The sequence below is a fragment of the Pituophis catenifer genome, unplaced genomic scaffold (assembly GCF_029215685.1).
Source record: "Pituophis catenifer annectens isolate HBS135680 unplaced genomic scaffold, rPitCat1.0.hap2 SCAF_1, whole genome shotgun sequence".
Taxonomy (NCBI): domain Eukaryota; kingdom Metazoa; phylum Chordata; class Lepidosauria; order Squamata; family Colubridae; genus Pituophis; species Pituophis catenifer.
The window spans coordinates 284,825,902-284,848,185 of record NW_027256881.1 but is presented as its reverse complement, the minus strand read 5'-3'; the positions used below and the strand labels follow the sequence as shown (position 1 = coordinate 284,848,185).

General features: G+C 38.5%; 2 protein-coding genes across 2 annotated transcripts in view; one reads left to right on the top strand and one right to left on the bottom strand.

Moving 5' to 3' along the window:
- Nucleotides 1–6,442: 6,442 nt before the first annotated feature.
- Nucleotides 6,443–13,653, top strand: GCHFR (GTP cyclohydrolase I feedback regulator). The gene is made up of 3 exons (XM_070931323.1): nucleotides 6,443–6,542; nucleotides 10,188–10,282; nucleotides 12,859–13,653. The coding sequence occupies exons 1-3, from the start codon at nucleotides 6,507–6,509 to the stop codon at nucleotides 13,037–13,039; spliced, it is 312 nt and encodes a 103-aa protein (XP_070787424.1). The 5' UTR covers nucleotides 6,443–6,506; the 3' UTR covers nucleotides 13,040–13,653.
- A 1,123-nt stretch (nucleotides 13,654–14,776) lies between these two features.
- DNAJC17 (DnaJ heat shock protein family (Hsp40) member C17) overlaps nucleotides 14,777–22,284 on the bottom strand; it is a 30,717-nt gene continuing 23,209 nt past the window's right edge. Inside the window, exon 11 of the mRNA XM_070931322.1 lies at nucleotides 14,777–14,969. Within this exon, the coding sequence (XP_070787423.1) occupies nucleotides 14,847–14,969 (123 nt within the window). The 3' untranslated portion in view covers nucleotides 14,777–14,846. The remainder of the gene's footprint in view (nucleotides 14,970–22,284) is intronic.

Genomic DNA, 22,284 nt, shown 5'->3' with positions numbered 1-22,284 from the left:
GTATACCCAATCAAGATCTCTGAAACAATTACTATACACTGCTTAACATAAACAATAAAATTGGACAGTGGTATCATGCACAACCTGCTTTACAATTCTATGGCCAAAAGAAAGTGGAAAAAATAGAATTACTGCCTCTGTATAAAACACATTTTAGCTTTGTTTTGAATGAATAAATAAACATTTATTTGCCAATTAATATGTATCAGTGTACCAGGCAGAAGAAGAACATCATGGCTTCAAAACCTAAGGAACTGGTTTGGACAAAACTCAGCAGCACTTTTTCATACGGCTGTTGACAAAAATAGGATTGCCAACATGATCGCCAACGTCCGATGATGGACATGGCACAACAAGAAGAAGAAGATGTATCAGTGTGAGTGTGTGCCCTCTCCATCAGTTGATAGGGTGAGGGTTGGAAGACAGAAGGCACAAGTGATAATAAATGTAGCAGTGCAAATTTGGTGTGGTGATTAAGGTGATGGCCTAGAAAGCAGAAGACTATGAGTTCTAGTTCTGCTTTAGGCACGAAAGCCGACTGGGTAACTTTGGACCAGTTGCTCTCTCTCAGCTCAACCCACCTCACAGGGTTGTTGTGAGGAAAATAAGAGGAGGAAGGAGTATTATATATATCTGAGTAAGAAGTTTCCTTTATAATGTTCAATGTAGTATTTAGCAAAGTGCTTTCCAAACCTTTTTCGTCATTACCCAAAACCACTTTTTACCAATGTAGATAAAACATTTTAAGTCATTGTAATTAGATAAGGATTTTGTGTGTCATTACTGCCCCCACCCAAAAAAACCCCACTTTCATCCTATTTTGGATAATTTATCCAGGTTTGTGAAGCACTGATTTAGATGTGACTGAGGCAAATAAAATACATGTCATGAGGTAAAAATTTTTGACTCTTCTACTTGTGCTACATGTTTTTATTTTTGAAAGATTTTCTCATTACCAAATAATAGTTGCTTTAAAAATGGCTTTGTTTCATGCTCAAAGCCACAGTTTAAGATTGAGCATTCCATTTAGTGCTATTAGAAATCTTGTTTTGCTCTGTCAGGTCTTGCTGGTGATGCAGGATCATTTGGCGAAAGCAAGAAGAATAGATTTCATTAGATAGACCTGTAGAGCTGAATGGGAAAAGGAAATGATTCTGAGGCCAAGGCTTCAGATTGTTATTTGTTGTCCTTTTGTTATCAATGCAGGAATAATAGAGGATCAAGGCTGTGGGAGTTTACAGTTAGGTCTTAAAGGATATTAAAGATCGTATCTAGACCAATAAATCATAGCTTGGGTTTTACTGCTAGAATTTGGATAGACTTGCAAGCACATCTGCGTTTGTGAAAGTAATATCAAAACATACATAAAATTAAACCATATCCCTGTTTTCATGATCCTTGTGGATTTCTTATAAAATTCTTGCCATTAGAATGCAGGATTTCTAGTAAATCAAGTATGTTTTGCAGATAGGTATGCATAAAGTTAGTTTTAAACTATTCTGGATCTAAAATTTGAGAGGCTGGCATTATGACCTCAAAGAATTCTCACAAAGTGAGACAAAACATGTATACTTAGAATAACCTTGTTTATTTAACCTTAGAATAACATTTTTTTGAACTTGTATTTTTTCCAACATCTCTGGATGACATATCTATTGGATAATGTGTGATATACCTTAAAAGTATGGACTGTGCACAAGTTTTAAACAATCCACTCCCTGTTGTTTGCTTCAGTCAGATCCACAAATGCCTTTCTGCATTTCTATAAAATAAACAAGATAGTTTCTCTGTCCGGCTTAATTTGGCCCTAAGAATGGTACTGAAGTTGGGCATGGTAGAGCTGTTTACCTATCTCTAGTTTTCAGCAAGCATCTCACTATGCCATTTTCAAAGCTGTACCTAGTCCTAGAGCATGTTTCATCCTTTTGTTTCATATGCAAATGTTGCCAAAGCAAAAAAAAAATCCTCAGCAATTACATGGGATACAATTAATTAAGATTAGTTAAGAGCTTAAATTATTCTTGTCACAATGTCTTTATAATTGAGAACTCATACATCTCTGAGCATTAGTGTGACAGGACTGGTTGGGGTGGGGCACTTGGTTCCAGCTTGCAAGGCAGCAAATCTTTGCCTCCTAGATCTGTTACCTGTTGTGATGCTACATATAGTAACAGCAGTCCCAAAAGTGCTTTTTTCAAGAGGCAACTGGGCTTTCTGGTTTTTCGTTGAAGACGTTTTCGCTTCTCATCCAAGAAGCTTCTTCAGCTACCATGACCTGGATGACTGAGAATCTCCATAGGCATATATTAACAGCAATTCTTCATATGTAACGTTTTATTTGCAGTTGCCGTAATGCAAGTATCAAATAACTGCTTGTAAATCCTTTCAATAGAAGAGAATGTATGTAGCTCAGGGTTGAATTGTGATGTCCTTGGTGCTCTCTGAGCTTGATTCTTTGCTTGCAAATGTTTTACTACCTAACGAAGTAACACTAGCATTTGTTAATTAAAAAAGACCAGAACACATCCCCTTCAGCAGCCAATGCCCAGAATAAAGAGGGATTAATATCAAGCAAATAATCAAGCAGAAAAAAAATATTCCAATCAAGGAACTACTAAGGAGCAAACCACATTCTCACCAACTACTGTAAATAAAAAAGGAACCAAACTCCACATTCAATAGCACTAGTTTGCTATTATTATTATTATTGATGATGTTACCTAGTTTGCACTTTTTCTTTGCAAGTGACTTGTCAGGCAGAGTGTGTGCACAGTTTCCCTTGCCTCCATTTAGCTTTTGTAATTGCAAGTTCCTAGTCAGCTATGCCTGCACATATGTATGCTCCTTCCTCTCCAATGGGCAGTTTGTAAAGACCAAGAAGGCCACTTAGAGAAGTGCTAATGGTCAAGTTTTCATTGTTTGGTTTAAATGTAAGTACTTAATTGGTTTGTGTGCTTATTAAATAACATGATGTTCCATAACCATTGAACTGGTCAAAGAGGACATTGCAATATTTTAATTAGTCACAATAATGTGTATCTCAGGATCGCCATCTTGGATTATTGGAGTTTTTGAACTTTAGTTTTTGGGTTGCAAATGCTTATTTTCCATCCTAACTTTGTAACTTTATTCATGCAGAACTTTTGGAGAAATGAAGTTTATTGATTGGCTGGGATTATATATGCATGGATAGATTGGTTAGCTATTTGTCTCCAAATTTATCAGAACTCCAATGTCTCATGTTGCCAAACAGAAGCTGTTTTCATATGACAGCTACAAAGACCAACAGTGCATTCCTAAGAAAAGATGAAGCTGCTTTAAAGACACATATACAGGTACTATATTTGCATTTCTGCGTAACCTGAAGAACCTTTTCCAAATTATTTCCAAGGTACAGCAGAATGCCAGTATTTAAAGCTTACAGGATGTTACAGGAAAGAACATATTTACTACTTTATCAGTCAACAAATCCTGGACAGCCAGTTGAAAATGTTTCCTATACTCTTGCATACAAATAACCATGCTTGAAAACAGGTATTAAAAAGTTCTCGGAAAGCAACTTGAAAGGAACTATAAACAACATTAAATCTGCTTTAAGCATTGTTAGATTTGGAAACCACACCCTTCTTTGTCCAAAGACTTAGCTACCAGACTTTCTAATAATACTAGACTTAGCATTTGCTTACTTGCCTGCAGCGCTAGATTTAGAAAAAGGTAAGTAAGCAAGCTAAAGCTTAGGGCCTCACAGGATGGGAAGCCTCTGAAAACGAAACAAACTTAAGTTTGATTATTTACATATTGAATTTTAATTTAAAGGTATTTATAATGCAAATAAAACAAAATATGAAAAAATTAACTTGTTCTGAGATTCTCTGCTTTTTGTAGCGTGTTTTTCCAAATAAATGAGAGCTTTATTGGTATTTTAATTTTCCTTTCTGGTAGGATAAATCATTGTGACCTCATAGCAAACTATCACCATAAGTTTCTTTGCAAACTTCTGTAGACTTCTGCACAAATATCAGGATGGGTGTCTTAGGCCAGTGTTTTTCTTAAAAGCATCAGATAATTTACTCCTCTTTCTTGAGCTAACTATCTGTGCTGTTTTACCCACTGTAAAAAAAATGAAATAAAAATAAGTACAGCCATGTTGAGACTTTTCATGATAGGAAGCCGTTAATCCTATCCATTGTTGTCCTTTCTCATATCCCATCACAAAGCCAGGGTGCCATGAACAAGAAGACAGAGTCAGCTAAGCATCTCTCCAAAATTATTTCCTCAATTTAGTATGATGTAAACAATAAAAGTTCCCTTCTGCAACAAAAAATGATGACAATGTCAGGAAGAAACCAAATCAAAAGATGACACTAAGCACCCACTGACAGCCTTCATTCATCAATGGGAAGGGTGTGTGATTTTGAGGACCCCTGGCAACTACCTGAATTAGTTCTTGCAGTTTTCTTGGCAAGATTTTGGAAGTGATTTGCTATTGCCTTTTTCCTAGGACTGAAAGTCACCCAGATGGTGACTAGAACTCAGACTCTGCGTTTATAGCCTAATGCCTTAACCATTACATCAAATTGGATCTTAATAGGCTCAGAGTATTTAATGTTGCAATTCACCTCCATCTGGAAAAAAAACATTGATTGATCTTTGATTAAGTGCTGTCAAGGTGTTAACAGGATGATCTATCCTTCTCCTGGCCTTTTAGATCTCTCAGTAATCAAGCACATCCAATTTGCTGTTCATTATCCTCTTCTATTTCTTTCCACCTTTTCCAGCATTATAGATTTCTTTTTTATTTGATATATTTTACTTTTATTTTTTGTCATCTCAAGGCAGCATACATACGTCATACTCCCATGTCTTACTTTCTCCACAACAACTCCGTCGCTGAGATCGTAACTGGCTCAAAGTCACCCTGCTGGCTTTCATGTCTAAGAGAGGACTAGAACTCACAGTCTGCTAGCTTCTAACCCTTTCTTTTAGGAGACTTGGTTCCCTGCATTATATGTCCACTACAGTGGTGGGTTGCCCCCAGTTTGCACTGGTTCTATAGAACTGGTAGTAAAACTGGTGGGAGGCTCCACCCACCAACCCCGATGTCATAAAAATGCTTCTGTGCTTGTGCGCGAGCGAAGCGAGCGCGCGCGGCTCCACTGCAAACCCGTAGTAAAGATAAGTAGAACCCACCCCTGGTCCACTACATTATCTCTAAGGCTCATTTGACTTCAGTTCTTATCATGGCCACATTTTTGTAATTTTCTTTGTAATAATACAGAAGACATTTATAACTTTCTCCTGGAATGTTTTTTCTACTTCAGTTTAACCTACAGAGCTTGTTATTTGTGCTGATCTCCTATCCAAATATAACTAGGTGTGCTCCTTCTTAGTTTTTAGAGGTCAGCCAACACCAACTAAGTGCTACTACCTGGGTAGGGGCACAGAAGTGTCTGTAAAGTTATGAGAGAAATTGAAACAAATGATGAAGGCAAAGCTACAAGTTCCACTCTGGTCCATGAATCATGATGCTGCATGGACCAGAATATTGCATGGACCAGCATGAAGACACTGAAGCTTACAGTGAAATGGCATGATGCCACTTTCATTAATTTAGCTAAAATGTAAGATCAAGGTTGACTCAGCCTTCCATCCTTCCGAGGTCGGTAAAATGAAGACCCAGATTATTGGGAGAAACACGCTGACTTTGTAAAACGCTTACAGAGGGCTGTAAAGCACTATGAAGTGGTATAGAAGTCTAAGTGCTATTGCTATCCTACAGAAGCCTCTATTTGCTTTTATTCCACTGAATTTTCCTCCAATCCCCAAATTTGGTAGCCATCATATATGTTTCTCAGAATCAGGTATTACTCATATCCTAATTAGGATTATAAAATGAGATGCATAAATACTTCTAATTACAATCACTTGGAAATAGGTGCAGTAAGCATTCAGGAACATAATCTGTTAGGTGCTGAAGTGCATGATGATGGTATAAACAAATTTGATGGGTAGGGGATGATAAAAAGGTGCTATAAAAGAGTATAAATTCAAGTAACACCCACTCATCCCTTTACAAACATTCTGTGGATGCTCACAGAAAGATGAATAACAGGCAGAAATGCAGATAATAAATTAAATATTTATTTGCTGACCGCCTGTCGAAATGTTCCTTATTCTGGTAAATCAGCTCTACAAACAGTGGAAAACCCAATATTATAAAGAAAAGATTGATTACTGTACATGTTGGCTCAGTCTTTTTTGGCCACAGTCCAGCATTCCCACAAACTAAAGCCGATCCCGCTATGCACAGGCGAAAAATTTAGCTTACGGCCAACGCTTCCGTGCCGGCCCCGCCCTTAGGTAGCTCGCTCTTCGATTGGCTGTGCCGGAGGAGGGCGTTAACCTGGTTAGGCAGGATGTCACGTGTGGGACTGGACTGGGAGAAAACAGAAGGCGCTGGAGTTGCGGCGGCCACGTTGAACACCCTGGTGGGCGCTGAAGGGATCATGCCGTACGTTCTGATCAGCACTCAGATCCGCATGGTGAGCGATTCGGGACTGGGGTTGCAAAGTGAGGGGAGAAAAAAGAGCGCGAGAGATCAAGCATGCAGTTATTTTTGGAATGTTGAACTTTTACTGATCCCCTCCCCCCCCCCCCCCCATCAAGAAACCCAGTGTGTATGTGTGGAAAAAGATATCCACACTCGGTGGGAGCTGATATCTTTATTTGGATAAAAGAAAGAATAAAAGAATTAATTGATTTCTGGAAATATTCACCTGGCTGAAATATATGGACACCCCCTTCTTTCCTTGGTCATATGTTTGCAGATACGTTTTGATACATTTTGGTCTAACCCCCTTCATGCCTGGCTTAAGTACTAGACTAGAGTCTTGGGGGATGATTAAATATCTGAAGTCACTGTGTAATTTGCATGCAGTTCTACAGCTGGATATTGTTTTCTTTTCTCATTTGCCATTTGCTTGCATGAATGCCACTCATAGCAATAGATTCCTGATGATGCTCCTTCTATGTTGGGAGGATCCACCTGTAACAGCTTCAAGAGCAGTGCCTTTTCCAACATGATGCCTTCTAGATGTGTAGAGACTACACATCTTCCAGAAATGGAATTGGCTGGAATTTTTGGAAGTGATACCTCTAGTGGCCATGAGTTTGGGGAAGATTGCTCTAGAAAGTATCAGAGTTGCAATTTCTGGGTTGATTCATCTCTTTCTTGAAGGAAAAAGGACCAAAAGTCACTGTGCATTTTACACAGTGCTTATGTGTCATTGGATACGCTTTTGTGGCTCACAGCCATTTCATGAAATCATGGATCTGACTGGATTATGACACAATTATGTGGCAATACATTTGTTAGATTTGCCATTGCGTGAACCTATCCATTTTTTCTGGAAAACAAGAACCTCTGATCATAGTGGCTTAAGTAAAATCCACTCCGGATTTCGTACATTTCAGATGTGACTGGCCATGCTTATATAGATTATCTGATCAGTACAGTGATATATGGAAGAATCTACGTGTCCAGAAATTTTAATCTTACAGGTATGCAGAAAATTGATGGTGAGTTACATCTTCTGGCTACTTACATGTTAGAGAGAGGGATATAGAGGCTGTGCAGATTCATCATCCCATTCTTAGGAGAAAATTCCTAAACTAAACAAGCAAAGTCCTTTTTCTCCAGTGGACGGATGATATAGGTAATTTTTTTTCAAACTTGTAAGATATGTGGACTTCAGTTCCCCAAATTCCCCAAGCAGTATTCACAGGCATAAACGATGTGTCAACACCGTTCAGGGATCCAGCATTGCCTTTTAAAAATATGTACAAAAACTGATTTTCTGTGGATTTTCAGCAAACTAGCAACCAATGAAGGGAGAAAGTCAAATAGATGCGTTACGTTTCTTGTTCCTCTCCATCTAACACTTTCCCCCTTTTCTGGCAATAGGCTGAACGTTGAGTGATTACATTTACATCCACTACAACTCTCAGCTACTAAATATAACTTTTTTTAAAGAAGATGATGTTCCCAATTACAAGAAGTCCTTCCCCTGCTATCTGTGTCAGCCAACCCTGAATATTGGCTTGAAATATATGTTTAAAAAGAACAAAAGCCAGGAAAAAACCCCCAAAATTAGTTCAAAAAGATTGATTGAAAACATTCCATGCTGTCTCATGTTCAGCCTGTAGGGGGAGCTATAACAATGTGTAATTTATATGTACCTGTGTAGTCAAATAGCTAGACTTGGAATAACTTTATTGTCACTTAAAATGTACACTAATTGGCATATATTAAAATGAAATTTCGTTGCATACAACTCTCAAAGGGTCACCATCTCCAAAAGACACTATATAAACATGACAAAAATATAAATAAATAAATAAATATGTATATACCCACATATATTATATGACACATAGCTCTACATAGGGAAAAATGACTAGCGTTTTATTGCTAACATTTTGCCAATGATTTTACTTAGATTTTATGTAAAGGAAAAACCATTCCTTGTGTCCTCAAAGTGAAGCCTTGTGGTTCAGAAATTAAAATAACTCTAAAAAAAGGTGGACTGTCAAGTGCCTGAATTTTGATCATGTGACTGCAGGGGTACTGCAAGAACCATAACATCAAGGACTGGTCGTAACTACCGTTTGTTTAGTGCTTCTATGGTTCTGTGGAAAAGTGACTGCTCTCATGTTCTGAATAATGTCTGACTAATGTATTGTAACATTAAAACTGCTCTATTCACCTATTTTTTAAACAGGTCTATGCATTCATGTATATACTCTATGTATATGTATATGTGTGTGTGTGCGCGTGTACACCAATAATGAAAACCTTGATTATATAACAGATATTTATTTATTTATTTATTGGTTCGATTTATATGCCGCCCTTCTCCAGAGACTCAGGGCGGCTTACAATGCGATAAGCAATAGCCTTCATACTTTTTTGTATATACCTGCTTAATAGGGCTTTCGGCTTCCCCTAAGCGGTGTTCTTTTTTATACAAAGTCAGTTTATTGCCCCCACAATCCGGATCCTCATTTTACCTACCTCGGAAGGATGGAAGGCTGAGTCAATCTTGAGCCTGGTGAGATTTGAACTTGCAGTAATTGCAGGCAGCTGGCAGCTAAGTGCTACTTAACAGCACTTTAGTTCGCTGCGCCACCAAGGCTCCTTATATGTTGATTTGAGTTGCATTGGTTTCCTTTTCAATGTTATACTGAACTTTGAATGAAAAAGCTAAATAATGCTTGTGATATTGATATCATAAATTGTACCTAATTTTGATAGAATACCTTGTTTCTTTCTCTTCTCTACTTTCAATACTTTATCTAAGTAGTAGAATGTCAGTAATTGTTAATTCTTTTATATAGAGTTGTGATGGCTCAATGGTGTAAAGATGCTGGAGATGCTTTGCTCCGATGGTTCAAGTCCTAGCACTGCATGGTGCCGTGAGCTTCCGTCACTGGCTTCAGCTTCTGCCAACCTAACAATTCGAAAGCATGCTAATGCAAGTAGATAAATAGGCACCACTTTGGTGGGAAAATATTGGCGTTTCGTACAGTTGTATGAATCCAGCCAGTGCTGGACCTTCTCCAGTGCAACTCACGAATGCAAGGTGACATCAGTGGAGGGAGAAACCCCAAATGTCACTGCAGAATGCTGTTGAACCTTTCTGAGTGTGGAGCTAGTCCGCCCCTGTGGTGCACTCTGGATAGTGTGCAAGTTTGAACTGAACAGACTAGCAGTTGTCAGCAGTCAAACAACTACTTTGTATTAACACTATAGTCTCCTGGTAATGTAACATTGTCACACATTAAATAAATCAAAACACATTTTATATAAACATCACTATACTGAAATAATACAATGAAATATATGAAGTCTTGCAATAACACAATAAAAAGGAAAAAATAAAATGCATTGTAGTAAATGTGGATATACTAATATGGGCAAGTGTGCAAAACTGAGGGGTAATATGCCCGTCTCAACCTGAGGACAAAAGTATAGTATTAAGAGATTTTTATAAACCATCTTGAACTGTGGTTTCTGCCAAGTATCATTATCTGGTGTTCAAATTTTATAAATAGGTAAGAGGTATAATGAAGTAATGGGATGATGCTAATATTGTTTTCAATACAGAAGTGGTCATTTCTCTCTGCAGGAAGTTGGACCTACAATGGTTGGTGATGAACATTCAGATCCAAACTTGATGAACTATCTAGGGGCCATTAAAAGAAACATGTTGGGAAATCATTTGTAAGTATTCCTCTTTTTGCTTCTTGCTTACATCATTGTTTGTTAATCTGTAATTTTGACAACACAAGAGAGCTTTCCCAAATCTGATCACCCAGTTGGGTGGAAACCTTTTATTAACAAACTATATATTCCTTTGTTCTGGAAAATTGTGTGCATTCTTCAGGATGGATGGATAATTCTGATGCATCTAAGACTTGAGCTTTTCATTCATCTTTTAAATTAAAGCCCAAAAGACAGAAATACTACGGTAACATCCTATTTACTCTAATGATATGTCAGTGAAAATTTCATCCAGGTGCAGTGACCAAGCCAGTTCCCCTCAGTTCTTTTCTGCTTCAACCCCTATCATTACCCCAGATTGAGCCTGTCTTCTAACCTAATACGTTGGCCTCCTGCCACTTTTATGCCATCTGTTTTCTCTATATTTATGCAACTTTTAGAGGTTGAAGTGCAAAATGTTATCCTTTGAGACATAATAAATAAATATGAAAATAAATATACATCTTCTTAAGTTACAATATAGTTGTTTTGGCTTAAGACATCATGTTTAACCCAGGCATTGTGATTTATAAAATATTAACTAATATAATAGTTCAACTCAGCCAGTTGTTCTATATTGAATGAACTATGAATGAAACAGCTTACTGTAGTATGTAAATCGGATTTGTTTTCAGGGCACTATTTATTTCTGAAGATCTAGAAAAGAAATGTAAAAACAGTTGAAAGCAATGTTTTAGGATCGAAGGTGAGAAATAAGGAGTGCTTTCTTTTCCTATTAACTTTACTCCACAGGGATTAGAAATAAAATATGAAGAAATCAAATCACAAGCATATTTACTTATGTAGTTCAAAAGCATGTATTTTATAAATCATTCTAAGCTTTTCATCATGTTGATGTTTGCATCCTTTGACTTTCCATTGTTAGTGATTTCAGAGCTTTTACATGCAAGCAAGCTTAAAAGATCAAGTGTAAAGTTGATGTGTAAATAATGATAGGTCTTACTTTGAAGGTGACTCTTCTATTTGGAAGATTGTCAGATGAATATCTCTTTGAGGGTATCTGCTCTTTTGAAAGGTTGTGCAGGCCAGTGGAAGGGCAAAGGGCCATGAATATACCCCTGGATAGTAGTTTAAATAGGCCCATGGGTTTTTTTTTTCAGCTACTGGGACAAAATATGTTCTATTTTAATGTTAAGTTTTTTTACTTATTTATCAAATTTAGAACCTGCCTACCTCCCACATAGAGGGACTCTGGGCTGTGGGAAAATAAAATATTAACATAAAAACTGTATATAAAAATTATCGAAGAGGCAAAGATTGTTGGAATTCAGAATTAAAAGGCGGAGAGGGGGAGGCCCTTCAAAGTGCTAACCAGCCTCACAGCTGCCTGCTGCTCAATGAGCCCCAAGCAAAATGGCAGAGCCGGGGCTTTAGGCATTTATGAAAGGCCAGGAATGTGGTGACCCTCCTCACCTCTTGGGCAACAAATTATAGTAATTATGCATATAGGAAAATTAGCATAAGCTTGATTTAAATAAATCTATGCTTTTTTTCCCTTGGCTTATATAAGGAGTTCCTCCTGAGCGCTTCTTCCAAATCTTATCATCAAATATCTTTTCCTCTGCAGTTTTTGCAAAGGTCTTTGGCTCATGTGTCTTTAAATACTATTCAATTTCTTGGTGGTAAGATGCATGTTTGAATGCATTTCTCAACAATGTCAAAAATAGTGTCATGCCATAAGCTTTATCTTTTCATATTTGGGTGCAACATCATGATGCCCATGCAAAAAGTGCATGGTGTGTGTCCCAACGACACAATGCTTTTTGTCATTCCTGCCCTTGCCATTCATATGCCTCTGCTACTTGTTCTCCTTTCCCTTCTTGCTTTTCAGGAAAAAGGACCGCCTCCTTTTTCACATAATCAGAAGAGGGGAAATGAACCGAGTCTCAGGGAGACCTAACATTGTGGCTACAAAGTCTGCATTTTAAAAATACTAGCCAGAAGGGTCAGTTCACAGATGAAAGTAGAAGTACAAATCGAATAAAGTCCTGTAAAATATCAAAGCAAATTAGGATAGAGCTGTATTTGTAACAATGCCATAACATTTAAACTGTTATAAATAATATTATAAATAATCTGTTGTTGACTAATTTGTTTATTGGGACAAAGTATATAAAAATGGGCAAGCTTTTAATTCACCAGAAATCTTCATAAGGGTTTGTGCATATAAACTGAATTAATTAAATTAAATTAAATTAAATTAAATTAAATTAAATTAAATTAAATTAAATTAAATTAAATTAAGCTGTCTCTAGGCTGCATTGCTACTTTCCAAAACTTGTGTGATCTTGTATTCACCCAAGTTTTCAAAAATGTAGGGCATCAAAGACCCAGAAGGTTAACCTTAAACTTTGATCAACATATTAAATTTCTGTTTAGCCTCCTTTACTTTCTAGTTTTACAACTTTGTTCTTAGAACTGCAGCGTTCAATTTACATTCTCATCAGTATAGATACAAATTATTTGAAATTATTTTTTTAAAAAAACCTTTCCATTTTTTGTCTCGTTTACAACAGCTGGGAATATTATGTGAATGATGCTCCACGGATTGTCTTGGACAAGCTGGAGAAGTGTGGTTATCGAGTGATCAGCATGACAGGAGTGGGGCAGACACTGGTGTGGTGTCTTCACAAAGAAATGACAGAGAATTGTGCTTTTCTTCCTTCCCAAAACATTGCTGTAAACCACCCAGCATAAGCTTGAGATTCCATTGCTCATCTTCAGGCATTTTAAAGTGAGACTTTATCAAAACCTAGCTTTAAAATCATAAGCACCGCTACATCATCATAAGAAGCATCATTCTAAGAAGCTTCACAGCTCTGGGGCTGGAACTTTCCTGAAGAGATGAATCCTTATTAAGCATTATTTCAGGGGCCAATCTGAAACTGGCAGTATTAACTGTTATCTCCACTTTATTGAACGACAACTTGGCATCAAATCCACTGTATCAATAACAGTCTCAAGTTAGATCAGGTGTGACATAGCAGAGAAGAATGCTCATGCACAAAATGGCTTTTAATATTGATAGGGATATTACCATACAAATTTACCTCTATAAATTACATGATGTGCTTAAAGTATATTAGTGTCCCCATCTAAGAGTGTGATTAGAATCTTGAGATTGTGATATGTGGTTTTTCTATTATCTCTACATGGTATATGTTAAAATAGAAGAAAAGATTCTTTAAATAGTTCCGTATAGTTTTTAATTGTACATGTTTGCCTTTTCATTGTTGGGATTATTTACACTATGTCTGCTGAAAACCATTCCTAAGTGACTCATAAAATAATAATAAAAATAGTAAAATCAATCTAACGTATCTCAAACTGTTAGTTACCAGGCAGTTTTAAAATGCCCCCAAAGCCTGTAACATACCAATTGTCGAGTGTCAAAAGCCCCTCGACAACACATCTGGCAGCTCCAAAGGGGCTGAGACCAATTGACAATCTTGAGCAAAAGCCTGAAATGCTGAGTATCCCAAAGGGTACACTAATACAGTGGTCCCCAACCCCCGGTCTGCGGACCGGTGCCGGGCCGTGGAGTACCTGGCACCGGGCCGCGCAGCGGCCGGGGGACATGAACGCTGCAGCGCAAAGGCTCCTGGGCCGTGCGCAATGGGCTGTGCGCAAAAGCTCCTGGGCCGTGCCCCCACCCCTGCGCGCGCTCAGCGGGCCGCGGCGATAAAAAGGTTGGGGACCACTGCACTAATATATACAACTTGTATATTAGCAGGTAATGGGACTAATACACTGATCTAGTGCAGCATCTCTCCCTCATTCAAGGAGCTGTGTTAGTTTCACATTGTTTTATTGCTGAACTAGAAGTGCCAAATAATTAACCCTCTTTGTAACAAATTTATTTTGGTTTAGATTGCACTGTCAATACTGATAGGTGGTTCAGTTTCCTTGTGATGTAGGTGGCTATGAAAGACCACCAGTAATATTTAGAGTCCTAGATAAGAATTGAGAAAATGGGTGAGATCACAATTTAGCCATGAAATTGAGTTTATAACCAGCTTTCAACCAAATGAATTTCACAGATTTATTACAAAGATAAAAAATAAGGTAACTATAGAACTCTTTTAAATAAAAGGGAATGTTACATCTAACAAATATGTGGATTTATAAAGAATATGTTAGAAGAGCACGATGTTCCTTTAAAGTCAGATTTGCTATGAGTTGCAATGAATAGAAAACACTTTCTATCATAGGAAATGTGTTGTAGAGCTCATATTGGTTCAATGAGTCGGGAAACATGGTGATGAACAAGGAAGGATATGGTTTTTGAAAAGGCAGATTTGCCACTGCTGTATAAATTCCAGATGTCAGGGTAATTTAACACTGAAAAACTTGAAATAGATTTTCACTTTATATATCCCCTTAATTGAGGTGATCAGTTATTCTCCCAAGAAATCTACAGTAGTTTTGAAGTTTTTCCTTCAATAGTTTTTATTGATTTAAGAATTATAAGCAAAAATGCACGATAATGCCATTTCCCCTTCTACTATGTACAAGACTCTTCTTCATCTTCCTGTTTCATCTTTTCAATTAGCTTCTGCCTTTCAGAAGCTTGCCGCATGCGCATCATCACAAGGCTTTCATAATCCCTCTCAGAAACCACTGAATCCTGTGGAAAGAAGTGACTGCAGTCAGTTTCAGAAGCTCCATTAGGTCTTTCAGACGTAATTTATGTTATTTTCGATGAACTATTGAAAGTATCACCATCACCACACAAGAGTACCTTTCAAATGTCTATAGAAATACAGAATTTACAGTTAGCACAGCTATAATATTACTAATTATTGTGTACTGGCAATTTATTTGGCTCAGCAAGAAATATTCTTGGCATTTTCAGCTGAGTTTAGCTTTTATAGATATTAAAATTACTCTTTACAAACAAAACAGACTTTGCAAGTATATAGCATTATTCATCAGGCTGGAAAATGCTAAAAAGAAAAATGTTTTATATTTTATATCCTTAATAGTCATACAAATTATTCATACTTAAGTAGCTTAAGATCCCGCATATTAAATTGTGGTTTAGAACAAATGATTACAGGTTATGTTCTAGAGATTCTATTTACCAGGTATATTTCTTTTTAGAAAAGCTTACAGTTGGTCTAAAGAACTGGTTTGTTAAAGCATTGTCCTATTTTTTGAATGTACAATCATCCTTGATCTACATTTCTTCAGCAACCATTTGAAGTTAAGCATTGAACAAATGGTGGCTATAACCAGTCCTCAAGAGTGTTGCCATCCCAGAACCCCCATGATCATATGGGCACTGGGCAACCTGTTCACATTTAGGACTGATTGCCAAGCATCAACTGATCACCATTTGAAACCTTTCTTGCTAGCTTCCTCAGAAAGAGCCTCCCGACCTGTGCTGCTCCTCTCAGACACCATCCCTGACCTTCCCTCACCTACACAGCAGCCCTTGCACACTCCCTGATCCATGTGGTGCTTCTCATGTACCCTGCCTGACTCATGGAACTTCTCATGCACCTTACCCATTTTCCCTGAGCAGCCTCTTGCACATCCCCTCGCTCCCTCCCCCACCCAGCAGAAACCACTTACCAGCCTGCTGGTTTGGAACTTGCAGAGTCCCTCACTAATTTTGGGTGTAGGAAGCTAGCAAGAAGTTGCCTTGCCTAAACTGTGGGAATCAGTTAAAATCAGCAACCAAGACTGCAGGGATTGCGATCACTAAGCGATGTAGTCGCATTTTAGGACAGCATTGCTTGGTGATGGAAATTCCAGTCTCAATTGCCGTCATAAGTCAAGATCAACCTGTATGTATGCCTCCAAGTTGGAAAAGTTTTTGGAGGATTTCTGACGGAGCTGTAGAAAAGAAACACCCAGCTGAGAGGCCAATACAATATGAAACTTTAATCTAAAATTAGTGCTTCTCAAGCCTTTGTGGCTTTTAAAGTGTGTGGATTTCAACTCCTAGAACTAATGTCCACAAATCTTAATACTGCTAAAGTTGAGAAAGACAAATTACCCATAGAAATTTTGGCACATTTGGAAATTGTGGGATGGGAGAGTCAAGGCTATATTCTGCTTCCTTTCAGAGAAGATTTTGGAGACACCCTGTAGTTATAGAGCCAGTTTGGTGTAGTGGTTAAGGCACCAGGTTAGATACCAGAGGACCATGAGTTCTAATCCTGCTTTAGGCATAAAAACTGGCTGGGTGACTTTGGTCTCCGTCTCTTTCTCTCCTTCTCCCCCCTCCCTCCCTCCCTCTCTCTCTCTCACACACACACATACACACACTTCTCACAGGGTGGTTGTGGTGGAAAAAATAGGAGTAGGGAGGTGTACAAAGTATGTATACCAACCTAAATTATTTATAAAGATAATAATGATGGGATGTAAAAAAATAAATAAATACAAGGGAATGGACTCTGTTTCTTGGCAAACGTACAACCACTGCATTTCACAAAATTAGGATACCAGGCACACCCTCATTAAGACTATAAAAAAAACCCCCAACAAAAATGAAAATAAGTTTGAATAATCTAATCTGCTCTAATCCACAAAAAGGTCTTTGGTTTTCCTTTTGGACTAGGTCTGGAGTGTGGTACAAACAAAGTGCCATTGAATAAACGGAAAGCATAAAAGAAGGAAACAAAATGCCAAAATAGGTCTAACATGGCTATCCAAAGCAATTTGCCTTAAAGCTCATTATTTACTTAAAATGCTGTGAGACTGTATACTTGTTTTGCTTTAACCCTGCTAGCATTTCAGAAATGTCACGCTGGCATAAACATCTTACATTTAGATTAATTTTCTTCTATGATGGAACACATTACCAAAGGAAATAGGATTGACAGATATATTTTTAGGATTAAGATGATTAAGGCAGGAAGCCTAACGTAACAGATATTAATAATGATTTAAATGATACTTTGCAAGCAGTGATTTTCTCAATATCAGATGCTAAGCAAAACACAGCAGTAAATGGCTATCACATATTGTCCAGAGGCATCTACCTGGTCTCTCTTGCAGAGTGAAGCTGACCTAAATCTTTAAAGATAGGTGAAGTTCTTTATTGTCTCATCCTCTACACATGCTACATAAGTGAAAGTATACATATATAGTGTTGTAAGAAATTTTTTTTAATTATCTGGCCAATCAAATTAGATACAGAGAAGCAATTGGATTGTATCAGTTCCAAATTTACTCACATGGCCTTGTAAGAAAGTATTGCTATAGAAATTATAAAGTGAAGAAGTCTGAGTAGGCTTGTAGGCTTCTACATCTCTCATTAATGGAATTATAGGTTTCAGAATGTTGATTTTATTGTTTCATTGAATATTGATTTAGGAAATCTTACTGCAGGAACATTATTTCCAAAATTGAAAGATATTAGTACAATTTATCTTGTCCTTGTTATTTAAAGCAGCTATAATATTCATATTATGGCCAGGGGGGCTTTTTATCAGGTTCGCCTGATATGCCAGTTGCACCCCTTTCTGGATCGGGATTCCTTGTGCATAGTCACTCATGCCTTGGTTACGTCACGCCTGGACTACTGCAACGCTCTCTACATGGGGCTCCCCCTGAGGAGCACCCGGAGGCTCCAGCTGGTGCAGAATGCGGCCGCGCAGGTGATTATGGGAGCGACATGGCGCTCCCACGTAACACCTCTCCTGCGCGAGCTGCATTGGCTCCCGGTGGTCTTCCGGGTGCGCTTTAAGGTGTTGGTTCTCATCTTTAAAGCGCTCCATGGCTTAGGGCCAGGGTATTTGCGAGACCGCCTGCTGCTACCGATAACCTCCCACCGGCCAATACGCTCTCACAGAGAGGGCCTCCTCGGGGTGCTGTCGGTCAGGCAATGTCGGCTGGCGGCCCCCAGGGGGCGAGCCTTCTCTGTGGGGGCACCCGCCCTGTGGAATGAGCTGCCTCCTGGAATACGATTGATCCCGGACCTCCGGACCTTCCGTAAAGCCCTGAAGATGTTTTTATTTCATCAAGCCGGCCTAGCCTAAATGGTTTTTAATTGGGATTTTAAATTTTATGGATTTGGGGTTTTAAATTGGGTAGCCAGTGATTTAATTCTTTTTAATTATCTTAACTTTTGCATTTGTATGTTTTTTAATTTTGGCTGTTCACCGCCCTGAGTCCCTTCTGGGAGAAGGGCGGTATACAAATTAAATTAATAATAATAATAATAATAATAATAATAATAATAATAATAATAATAATAATAATAATATAAAGAGAAACTTTATAAGAATATAGCAGCTATTTTAGCTATGATAAATGAAAGTGATCTGATATTCATCTGTTAAAATTTAATGTACTGAATCCTCTGCTCCTATGGCTATTAAGAAACTGCATTAGCACTTCCTATTATACTGCAGTAACACGAAGTTTCTCCTGGCTCCAAGGAAATTAGACCTTTATACACAACACTACTGCAATCACTCCTGCTTTTACTTTGACTGTAGCACAGCAAGTTTCATAGATAAGCAGGAACTGAAACAGACTTCAGGGAACCTCTACCCAAATATCAGCTAGTATATCATACTGACTCACATTAGGATGTCTGGAAAAATATTTCTTTGCATAGGTTAATGAAGGCAAGAGTGATTGCAGGAACAGAAAAATAAATTAGAATTTATCTTGATAGGAAGTCTTATTTTGATTGATGTTGACAATAAAAGAAGGATGAAAAAATAACCTTTTAGGAAAATAAACTAATATTCTTACAAAAAAGGATAATATTAAAAACAGCCATGTAACCAGAGGAAAGGAAATACTTGGAGAAATAGCTGAAAAATTGTTATAGAATCTACCAAAAGATTGCTTTTTAATTCCAGAAAGATAAGTTCAAGTTCAACAGAGAAGTAAAAGTATTAGATGAAAACATGGGCAAAGACAATTTAAAATATCTCAGGCCATCATTTTTTTTCTAACCATTTGCCATGTTATTTGATATAAGTCACCGGCGAATTCTTTGTTTTATTGCACCATCCTCATTTCAATACAGGGGAGGGGAAGGGAGGAAGGAAGAGACATTCTATTTGAAGCCATATGTGGAATTATATAAATCTCTTGTATTTGGGGCTTGGGCAACAGAACTAAATTTGCTAGATCCTTTTTTATTTCCTTATCTGTACCTTCTTCCAGTAACACTCCTGAAGAATAAAAATTTGTGGTTCCAAGGTTCCACAGAAGCTCTAGTTTCTCTTAAGGTAAAGTAATGTGGGCTGATGCTTCAGAGTCATGCACACCTATTTCCTGCAACCTAGGCAATTAGGTAATAGTATAAATCCCAGTTTCTGAGGTGACTGAGTCAGCAAGGGCTTGGCACAGAACACACACAAAGGAATTACCACCCACAGAACATATGAGTGGCTGAGCGAGAAGTGAAAAGTAGGTGCTGAAGAAAGGGTGCTTGAAACAAAGAAATCTGAAAATATGCTATGATCTTTCAACGGCTGCCAAGGAATAAAACCACAATGTGCACTGAACTGGATGGGCTTCCTTCTGTGTTCCCCACTTGGCTGCTTCTCTATTGGTTCATCTCACTGTAAGTATTAATTCTAAATTTTATTTTGTTTAAAGCTCTAAGGCACAATTACTTAATTTATAAATCCTTCTGGTATTTTTGCTAATAGATGCCTCTCTCAGGGAGCCACAGTGAACTTTTCACAGTAGGAAGTTGAATACTTTTCATTATTGTGACGGTTCAACTCTGCGATCCAGGTGTAGTGTTCTACAAGTATTTATTTATACCTTCATTCAAATTCGATGTATCAGCACAGTTTGGAAGCCAAGATACAGAATACCTTCCCATAGTAAAGATGGGTAATGTAGGGATGGCAAGCCACAAATAAGAAATGATGGAAATTTCCATATCTTCCACATCTGCCTAGCCACTATATACAATGGGCACCATCTGGTCAATGTGAATGAAGTTATACATCACAGACTGAGAAGCAGAAAATGGGGAGGACAGCTTACTGATAGGTTGATCAAATGGAGCAAGCCCAGGTTAGGTATTAGTTCTTGACTCAAATAGGAAACGTGAATAAATGCAAAAGGCCTGATGAGAAGAACAAGTAAAGTTATTGCAAGTTTATGGAGCAACGAAAGAGGAAATAAGAACTGAATTGAGTGTTGAGTAAGTGAAGAGAGGCAGACATTTGCTGAAAGCTGTGGAAGAGATCATGGAAACTGGAATAATAGGAGGCTTGGATGTAGAATAGGGGAGATATAATCTAATGAAACAGAAAGATGACGCAAACTAATGTGAAGGGATCTATACCAATAGGGTATAGACTGGGGAATAAGCTCACTCCCAAAGAATGCATTACTTTTTACCACTGTAGGTAGAATTTAAAGCTATGATGTTTATCTAAAGTTTGCAAGGGCTGGACTAACTATAAATATCTAGCTAGATGGCAGCAGCTAGTCAAATAGAGTTGAACCTAGCTAATATTAGATGAGAGACTGTCAGGTTGAATAAGGCTTAACAGGAAAGTAGGAAAATATCTCAGAAGAAATTAATAGCATTATCACTTTTGTACTGTTGTTAGGAAAACTACATAGATATATCCAAGAAATCACAAGGAATCAAGTTTGGCTTAGAGGCACGGTGGCTCAGTGGCTTAATGATGCTGGAGGTGGTCTCTGTTCCAGCAGTTCGAATCCTAGCACTATGTTATGGGGTGAGCTCCTGTCACTTGCCTCAGCTTCTGATCACCTAGCAGTTTGAAAGCAAGTTATATGCAAGTAGATAAATAGGTACCACTTCAGTGGGGAGATGAGCTGGTCTTCATGCAGGCAGGCAGATTCCTACAGGCTCTGAACTTTCCTGGTTGCAATGTCCATTTGTGAGGCGGCTCTGGTGGAGGGAGAGGCGCCTTGGATGGCCCTGCAGGAGTCGCTTGTCTTTCTGATGTGAAGCCAGCTTGCCCTCCTGTGGCACATCTTGGGAAACGTGTGAGCGTGTACCACAACAGTTAGTAAACTGGCAGCCAAACTATTACTCCTGCTAATGTAACAAGACCACACTCTAATAATAATAAGCTTGACTTGAAAGCACCTCTATTGTACTTCTGTAAATTTGGACTTGGAATAAGCATTCAGGGGTATAAAGAAAATAAAAGAATCTGGAATTTATTAATTGTAAATGTTTTGTAGGTCTTGTACTGTGCTTAGATATTTATTTATTTACCAAAAATTTATATGCCGCCCTTCTCCCTAAGGACTCAGGGCGGCGAACACAAGTTAAAAACATACAATAATAAAAAGTAAAGTGATTAAAACCCAGATTAAAACAACAACAATCAAAATAATAAAACCCAAGGATCAGGGTCAATCCATTTGTTGGAACAGCCAAGTCTTTAAGTCCCGACGGAAGGAGTGGAGATCAGGCGCTGTCCGCTCAGTGGGTAACTCGTTCCAGAGGACAGGGGCGCCTACAGAGAACGCTTTACCCCTGGACATCACCAGCCAACATTGTCTGGCCGATGGTACCCTGAGGAGGGCAGCCATGTGAGAGCGGACAGGACAGTGGGAGGCGGGTAGGAGATGGTCCTGCAAATACCCCGGACCTAAGCTATGTAGGGCTTTAAAGGTAACTATCAGCACCTTGAAGCAGATCCAGAGGACCACTGGTAGCCAGTGCAGCTCATGTAGGAGAGGTGTTATCTGGGAGTAACGGGGAGCTCCCGTAACCACCCACGTGGCCGCATTCTGGACCAGCTGGAGCCTCCGGGTGCACCTCAAGGGCAGCCCCATGTAGAGGGAGTTGCAATAATCCAAACGAGAAGTAACCAGGATATGAGTGACCGTGTGAAGGGCATCTCGGTCTAGGAAAGGGGGCAACTGGCGCACCAGGCGAACCTGGGCAAAAGCCCCCCGGGTCACGGCTGTAAGATGGTCTTTCAAAGACAGCCGGGAATCCAGGAGGACACCTAAGTTGC